General features: G+C 38.1%; 1 protein-coding gene across 1 annotated transcript; it reads left to right on the top strand.

Annotated features, from left to right (window-relative positions):
• Window positions 1–6,170: 6,170 nt before the first annotated feature.
• LOC131409056 (olfactory receptor 51G2-like) lies at window positions 6,171–7,085 on the top strand. The gene has a single exon (XM_058546256.1). The coding sequence runs from the start codon at window positions 6,174–6,176 to the stop codon at window positions 7,083–7,085; it is 912 nt and encodes a 303-aa protein (XP_058402239.1). The 5' UTR covers window positions 6,171–6,173.
• Window positions 7,086–7,637: the final 552 nt, after the last annotated feature.

Here is a 7,637-nt window from a genome sequence, read left to right as displayed (position 1 = left end):
CCATTACTTGGAGTGCAGCTGATCTGATTGTTAGGGGAACTAGCTGGGCAGGGAGACTTTTCCACCAGATATGGGGAATATCTGGTGAAAGCAGAGAAATTCATGGTTAGGATTTTTGATGTCCTCCCAGTTTCAGATGTCAAAGCAGCACATGATATTGAATCTTAATTTCAGGCCTTACACCACATACTCCTACTCCTGTGCTGTGGCCTTCTAGGGTTTCAAGTCTATGTCCAAGGTATTAAAAGAGATCTTTCTACTCTCCCTTGTTGGAAGTCCAATGTATCCTAGTACTGTATGAATTCTAGAACCTTCATTCAACTTATAGCCCACTCTTTTCACTCAGAGATGTTCTCTTTCAAGCTTTCTGGAGTCTTGCCTTGTGACTTTGCAGCTTAGTATCTGGTGAAAACCTCAAGTGGACACCTAAGCAGATTTATAGGACTCCTTCCTTCTGTAACTTCTTCCTGTACTGTAGGTGCCCCAAGTTTTGATCCATCATAGCTTATCTGAAATCAGTTCTCTATTCTCTCTCTCAAGTAAGGAAGGAGCTGCTCCCAATTTGCATTCAATTTCACTGTCTGAGCTTGTAAAGTGCTGTCAGGCAGAAAGCTTGGATGGACGGAGTTCACCTCATGTTTCCTTTATCACAAGGAGTCATAGCTCTGCATTGTCTATTTTTCAATGTCTGATATATTTTATATATCTTGCCCAGAGTTAGAGTTGTTTATTTGTTGGAATATGTTCTCTATCCATTATTTCATTACTTCTTTATAACACACAACATTGAGGTGGAAAGATTTTTGGGCCTCTCTATTTTCTTGCATTTATACTCAGGGGTTTGACAAATAAGTGTGCCCACAACAAATTGAGTTTGTTCTTTTGTTTTGCATCTATATTTGGAAACAAAGAATTTTACAAGACATTATTTTTGAGGGGCATCCGTTGTCTATGTTGGTTTCAATGCTGTGGCTAAATTTGTGATTTTTATTTAACTGCAGATATATCCTCAAAGCTGGAAAGTCCTTCATTATATTGAACTTTTATTATTTCTGTTGAAATAATAGGAAGTTTCTTTGTTACATTTGTATGAACATAACAATAATAATAATATAATTTATTAAATGTTTAATGTGTGATCTTTTAAAGAATGATAGTAAGTGATTTGCATATATTATATTAAATACAATATTCTTATGAAATAATAATATTAAAATAACAGGTAATTATTTGAGTATTGACAAGCATTGTTATACAATTTTTTAAAGAAGTACTCCATTTAATCCACACAGCAACATTGTGCATTAGTTTCTTTCACAGTTCCAATTGCACCAATGAAGAAACTGAGTCAATGAGAGGTTAAATAACATGCCCAAATATTCAGAGCTATTAAGCGACAGAGTTGAGATTCAAACCCACAAAGTTTAACCCCAGTGCCATTTGTTGTTAACCACATATCTATTACTTCCCAATGGCTGTATTATATTTTACAGACATGAAAAATTAGGCTAAAAAGCTTGTGCAACTTATATAATTACCAGTGTAGACCATCTTCAATTCAGGTCTTTCTGATGTTGAAGCTTGTACTCTCAAACAGGCCAATTACTTTTTAATCACCATGTAAAGGGACTTAGTAACTGAAAAAATCGGACTTGAACAGGGCTAAAGGATTTTCAATCACAACAGAGTCTCTTTATAGTCCATTGCAAAACTTGATTGGCATTGACATGGTTAAAGGAAATCGCTACCCCAAAGCCCGTAGTGCCTGTTGTGTTCCTCAAGGGATCATGCCCAGGAAGTGGCTGATCTGCTGTGGATTTATTCTTCATGGAGGACTCCCTTCCATTGTACCCTGGAGAAGGGTGAGAAATGATCTCAGCTCTTGTCTCCTTGTGGGTGAGTCAATAACATGGCTTTTGGAGAGGAAAGGGGTAAAGCCATTTGCAAGGTTCTTATTAGTGCTCATTTAAGAATAGTGTAAATAATATGTTTTGATCTAAGACCCTGAAAAATAAGAGTATAGTGAAGATTTAAAGGAAGAAAAGGGGCTCTTCATCTTCAGATACCATCTGGGAGCTATTGGATGAGTTTCCTGAAGAATGCCTCAAATGTGCTGTCATAAAAGATAAAACCAATTAAATGGGCAATTAGGAAATAGATTGGTAGCTCACCAGCAACATTCCTCCTTGCTTTAAATACAACCTGGAATAAGTATAGCTGAAGCTCTAAGCAGATGGATTCCATGCCCCTCCAAGGAAGAGCAGTTGTGACAAGGAAAAGTTTGAGGAGCAGAATTGTATGTGAAGTTGCTGGTTTGTGAAGATAGTTTGAAAAGACAGTCTGTTTCTTCTTGCAAGATGGAAGGTAACAGAATCATAATATAAATCAATAAACCCTGGATGATCAAGAATAATTGCAATTATTTCTGAATCTTCAAGGAATCATCTTTGAAAAACCTCCTTGTATTTTGAGTATGGTCAGTAAATTTAAGAAAAAAATTAAAGGACAGACAAATAATAAGAATCATCTACTTCCCAAGTACTTTACAGGATGCTAGGAACTATTCCATGAGCTATCTTATTTTATCATTAATTAAATCTATGAAATTGGTGTGCTATATGAAGAAGTACAATTTACCCATTTCCATTGTTTAGTAGATGGCAAAGTTGAAATCAGTATAGTATATATGAGTGTATGTATACAGTTTGAGAGGAGAATGCTTTGTGAACATGAAACCCATTCTCTTATTATTTCATATCATTGTCATTTCAGAACATTGGTTCTTAATGTTGTTGGTCTGAATCCTAATGTGGTTGCAGAAGAAAATAGACATTAGGAAATCCAGCATGGCTTCCCACTTTTTCTTCTCCATGATGTCACAGGTTCACATCTGACTGAATTCTGCTGACAAGCCAAGAGAAAGAGTTCCTGTAGGGAAGAAGCTCATAGTGCATTCTTAACACTTTGGAGACATAGCTCTTAAGCTCAAGTTTTGTCCAAATATTTTTTCTTTCAGTGTTTTTGTGCTGAACCCAGGACCAGAAACAGGTACCTTGCCTTTTCACCTATATTTTTATGCTTCTTAGCATTAAATTTCTTCACTCAACAAGTATTTTTTTAAAAATTAAAAGAAGCACACACACAAACACATGCACACACACATAAACTCACAAAACTCTTCCTCTTCTAGGCAGTCAGCTTAGTGCAATATATACAAAAATCATATGCTCCACATATATGAATATCTCAATGCCTTTTTTCATAGATCCATTTTCTCAAAGGCTAAGTGAAATAAAGTCAGAAATTCTGACTTGCTTACACTATGGACATCCCTTGTGCTTGTGTTTCTGCACTTGAAATCTAAGGGTGAAGAGAGGGAACTTTCAGTTTGTTAAAGAAATGTTAAAAATTATTCTCTAATTTAAAATTAAACAGTGCAAGGTGAATGTAGGATGAAGAATTCATAGAAAGAGAACATTCAGACACTTAATTTGAATACACAGTTCTTCCCAATCAATGGCCTCGAGTATTTCTTTACCTTATTTCACATTTGTTCCATCTTTCAGTAACTGACTAGAAATTCAAAAATCTATGTGTAGGGACCAGCCAGGTAGCATAGTGGTTAAGTTCACTCACTCTGTTCTGGTGGCCCGGGGTTTGTGGGTTCAAATCCCAGGCACAGACCTACACACTGCTTGTCAAGCCGTGGCGTCCCACGTACAAAATAGAGGGATAATGGCACAGATGTTAGCTCAGGGACGATGTTCCTCAAGCAAAAAGAGGAAGATTGGCAACAGATGTTAGCTCAGGCCCAATCTTCCTCACCAAAAAAAAAAAAAAAACCTATATGTAGAAGGGGTAAAACAGCTTGTCCAATTTCCTACAGCAGCAGAATTTAGCTAACATACAGATTACCTTATTAACAATTTGGTACCTTGCACAGTAAACTATAAGGGAAAACGTAGTGTCCTAATTTACTGTAATTGCTACATGCTTTTTGGTCTTTAATGATCTATGGTAAGACCATTTGGGGCATCCCAACAAATGAATCTGTGTTTGTGACTGAGCATCCTTACCAGCCCCATCTCAGAGCTTGACACTGAGGTGCAAGGTTTCTTTCTTTGTCTAAGGTTGTTCTTTTTCTCTTAATTCATAATTAACTTAATTCATAATCCATAACTAATAATTGGAGGTTTTTCCTGACTCATTTCTATACATTCCACACAATCACTCACACACTCATCCATGCACACACAGATCTCCAGCGATCTTGCTCTGTCTTGCTATTTTGCTTTTTCTTCAATTGTCTCCTCTTCAGAGAGCTATTCCCTAAACTCTCAATATAAAATAACACCTCTTCTCTTTCCACATTATTTTATTTTTTTCACATATTTTAAATATTAACTCATGTCTCCCTTATTTTGGGGACCTTATCATTTTCTTCATAGTTCTAAGTGCTGCATCTAGAACAGTTCATAGAATAGTTTAATTATTGAATGAAAATGCAGCCATCTAATTCTGGAGATAATAAAGTAGAATATAAGAGGAAAATCAGAAGTGGCTGTCATATAGGAAATTTAAAAAAATAAAAATTCATGGGAGTTTTTAGTTTGATTTGAGGATTAGGCTTGTGAGTGTCATAAGTCTCTTCATCAATAGCTGGCATATGTCTTCAACTACAAACAACAGTATCCGGAGTAAAAAACGCTGAGTCAGACAGAATTATTTCCAGTCTTGGATTCTCCATTTATGATCCATGAGACTTAGCAAAGTTATGTACTTACGAATTCTTAATGATTAAGTTTCTTAGTCTGGAAAAACTAATCTGCCAACCTCTGAGGGTTGAGATTCTTTAAAATGGTATATGTGAAAATGTTTTGTCAAGTGCTTTAAATGAAATACAAAAGTAATGAATAACACTTGCACATATTTACCTGCTGATAAAAAAGTCACAGAATTCATTATTATGTGGATCTCTTTTTCAAAGAGAAAGGAGTCCTGGATTGCACTCCCCAAGACATATGAGAGGGAACATGATAAAATAAACAGAAAGTCAATGTCATCTAAATAAAAACAACAACAAAAAGCTTCTGAATATATGATTAAATAAGATTTATCAAAATTAAATTGTCTTTATTGATTATTATTCTTTAATATTTTGTATTTCTGGAAAACTCCAGAAATTTCCTTTCTTTGTTTATGATTAGAAGGGAAGGTATAACACTTTCAGAGTAAGCTCTCTTTCACTGTGTTCTCAAAAAATAGAACTCATAATGGATTAAATGCAGGAGGCATCTGAGGTGGCAGGAAGCGAAACAGTGGCCAAGGTTGAAGGGAGAAGACAGGGAAGACAGAAGATCTACTCTCAGATTGTTGTATTTCTCCAGAACTTACTTTATAAGTGGATCTAAGTCCTGATTTCTCGGCAAGTAAATGTCTTTTTCTGGTTTCTATATTCTCATCAGTATAATGCTGAAGGTATCTGTTCAATATTCTATGAGTTAAGAATCCTCCTGTTTAATATCCCACATGCACAGTTCCATTGAGAATGAATCATATTCGTGTAAATGTCTAAAATTTTGGCCATAAATTGGGTGATAAAGTTGTGTTTGTGTGCTCATGAAAGTGGGCTGATATGTTAAGAGGAATCATTTTGTGTTGTTTTAATTATGAAAGAGGATGTCTGTCTGCAAAATTCTCATATTCATCACAATGGAGAAGCATCCATTGAAAGACAGTGTGAAGGAGAACTTGACAGGAAGTGAGGAACCTAGATTCTGGTCCCAGATCAGACACACTAACTATATTGGAACCTAGAGTTCACTGACCAAGATGTATACTGAAGAATTAAGACCGGTACTCTCTCTGTCCCTTTCCAGAGTCATGTTTCAAACTCTGGTTTTAGAGTAAATTTTGTTGTGTGGCTCCTGACCCAGGCTTACCAGGTAGGCAAGATTTGTTCTAATAATTCAAACTAATTTATTTTCAAGTGTTCCTTATCTATGAACTAGAGGAAATACTTGGACAAATTACACGGCCATGGTTTTCAGAGAGACATATTGGGGAGTTTTTACAAGATCTTGGTTTATGTAACAGGATTTGACTCAGAAACTCCTTTGATTCTAGGGTCTATGATTGCCCTTCTGCCTGGAGTTGGGCCCCTCCTGGTTATCATGTCAGACTCCAACCACACCAGCACCTCCTTCTTCCTAACGGGCCTCCCAGGCCTTGAGGCTGTGCACACCTGGCTCTCCATCCCTCTGTGTGCCATGTATGTGGCATCTCTGGCAGGGAACAGCCTGATTCTGTGGGTGGTGAGATCAGAGCCCTCCCTGTATCAGCCCATGTACTACTTTCTGTCCATGCTGGCAGTGACCGACCTGGGCCTGTCTGCCTTCACACTGCCCACCATGCTCCCCATCTATATGCTGGGTCTCAGGGAGGTGGCGGTGGATGTGTGCCTGGCCCAGCTCTTCTTCATTCACACCTTCTCCATCATGGAGTCCTCTGTGCTGCTGACCATGGCCTTTGATCGTTTTGTGGCCATCAGCAACCCCCTGCGCTATGGCGCCATCCTCACGAGTCCCCGGATTGCCAGCTTGGGCCTGGCCATCGTGGTGCGCAGCATCGGTCTCCACATCCCAGCCCCCATCATGCTGAAGAAGCTGCCTTACTGCCAGAACCACCTGCTTTCCCACTCCTACTGCCTGCACCCAGATGTCATGAAGCTGGCCTGTGCTGACACCCACATCAACAGTGCCTATGGTCTCTTTGTAGTGCTCTCCACTCTGGGTGTGGACTCAGTCCTCTCTTATGCGCTGATCCTCCAAACAGTGCTGTCCATTGCCTCCAAGGCTCAGCGCCTTAAAGCCTTCAACACTTGTATCTCCCACATCTGTGCTGTGCTGCTCTTCTATACATCTATGATTGGCCTGTCCATGATCCACAGATTTGGGAGACAGGTTTCCCCATGCACCCGTGTACTGCTTTCCTATCTTCACATTTTCACACCTCCAGTGCTCAATCCAGTGGTTTACACCATTAAGACCAAGCAGATTCGACTGAGGATGCTGCATCTGTTCTGACTGGGTAAGGCTGGCTTCAGAGACAATCAGGAACATTAAGTCTTTGGTGGAGAGATAAAAGGCAGGAGACACTTCAGTCATAGTCTTTAATGAGCCGCTGAACATAAAGTGAGTCCCATAGTGAGGAGAAGAATGTAAGGTAGAGATAGCATCATCTTTCACATGAAGCTCTCATAGGAAGAAAAAACCACATTCTCCTTTACTTATCTTTCATTAAGCAAAGTTTCGTCATGTACCTACCATGTTAAATACACTATTATAGACCCTGGATATAGAAATATAACTGAGATATGGCATCTGTATTAAAGGAAAAGCTCATATTATTTAAGGCTCATGAAGGGAACTGCTATTCCAAATGGAAAAAGAACTCTAAAGAATAACTTGGGAACTTTACAAATTTATAAAAATGCACAAAAAGCTTTGTCTTAGAGTTTAAGAGAAAGAATTTTTAACAAATGGAGTGATGGACTTGTTTGGAATTCAGCGATATTAGAAGCATTTTGGAAAATCTTCTCTAGATATAATCCCCATGAGGAAAAGTATTCTTTCTCT

Source organism: Diceros bicornis, chromosome 7 (genome assembly GCF_020826845.1).
Source record: "Diceros bicornis minor isolate mBicDic1 chromosome 7, mDicBic1.mat.cur, whole genome shotgun sequence".
Taxonomy (NCBI): domain Eukaryota; kingdom Metazoa; phylum Chordata; class Mammalia; order Perissodactyla; family Rhinocerotidae; genus Diceros; species Diceros bicornis.
This window is presented reverse-complemented; position numbering and strand designations above follow the sequence as displayed.

Coding starts and splice junctions, on each gene's coding strand:
- LOC131409056 (XM_058546256.1), top strand. CDS start 6,174: ATGTCAGACTCCAACCACACCAGCACCTCCTTCTTCCTAACGGGCCTC.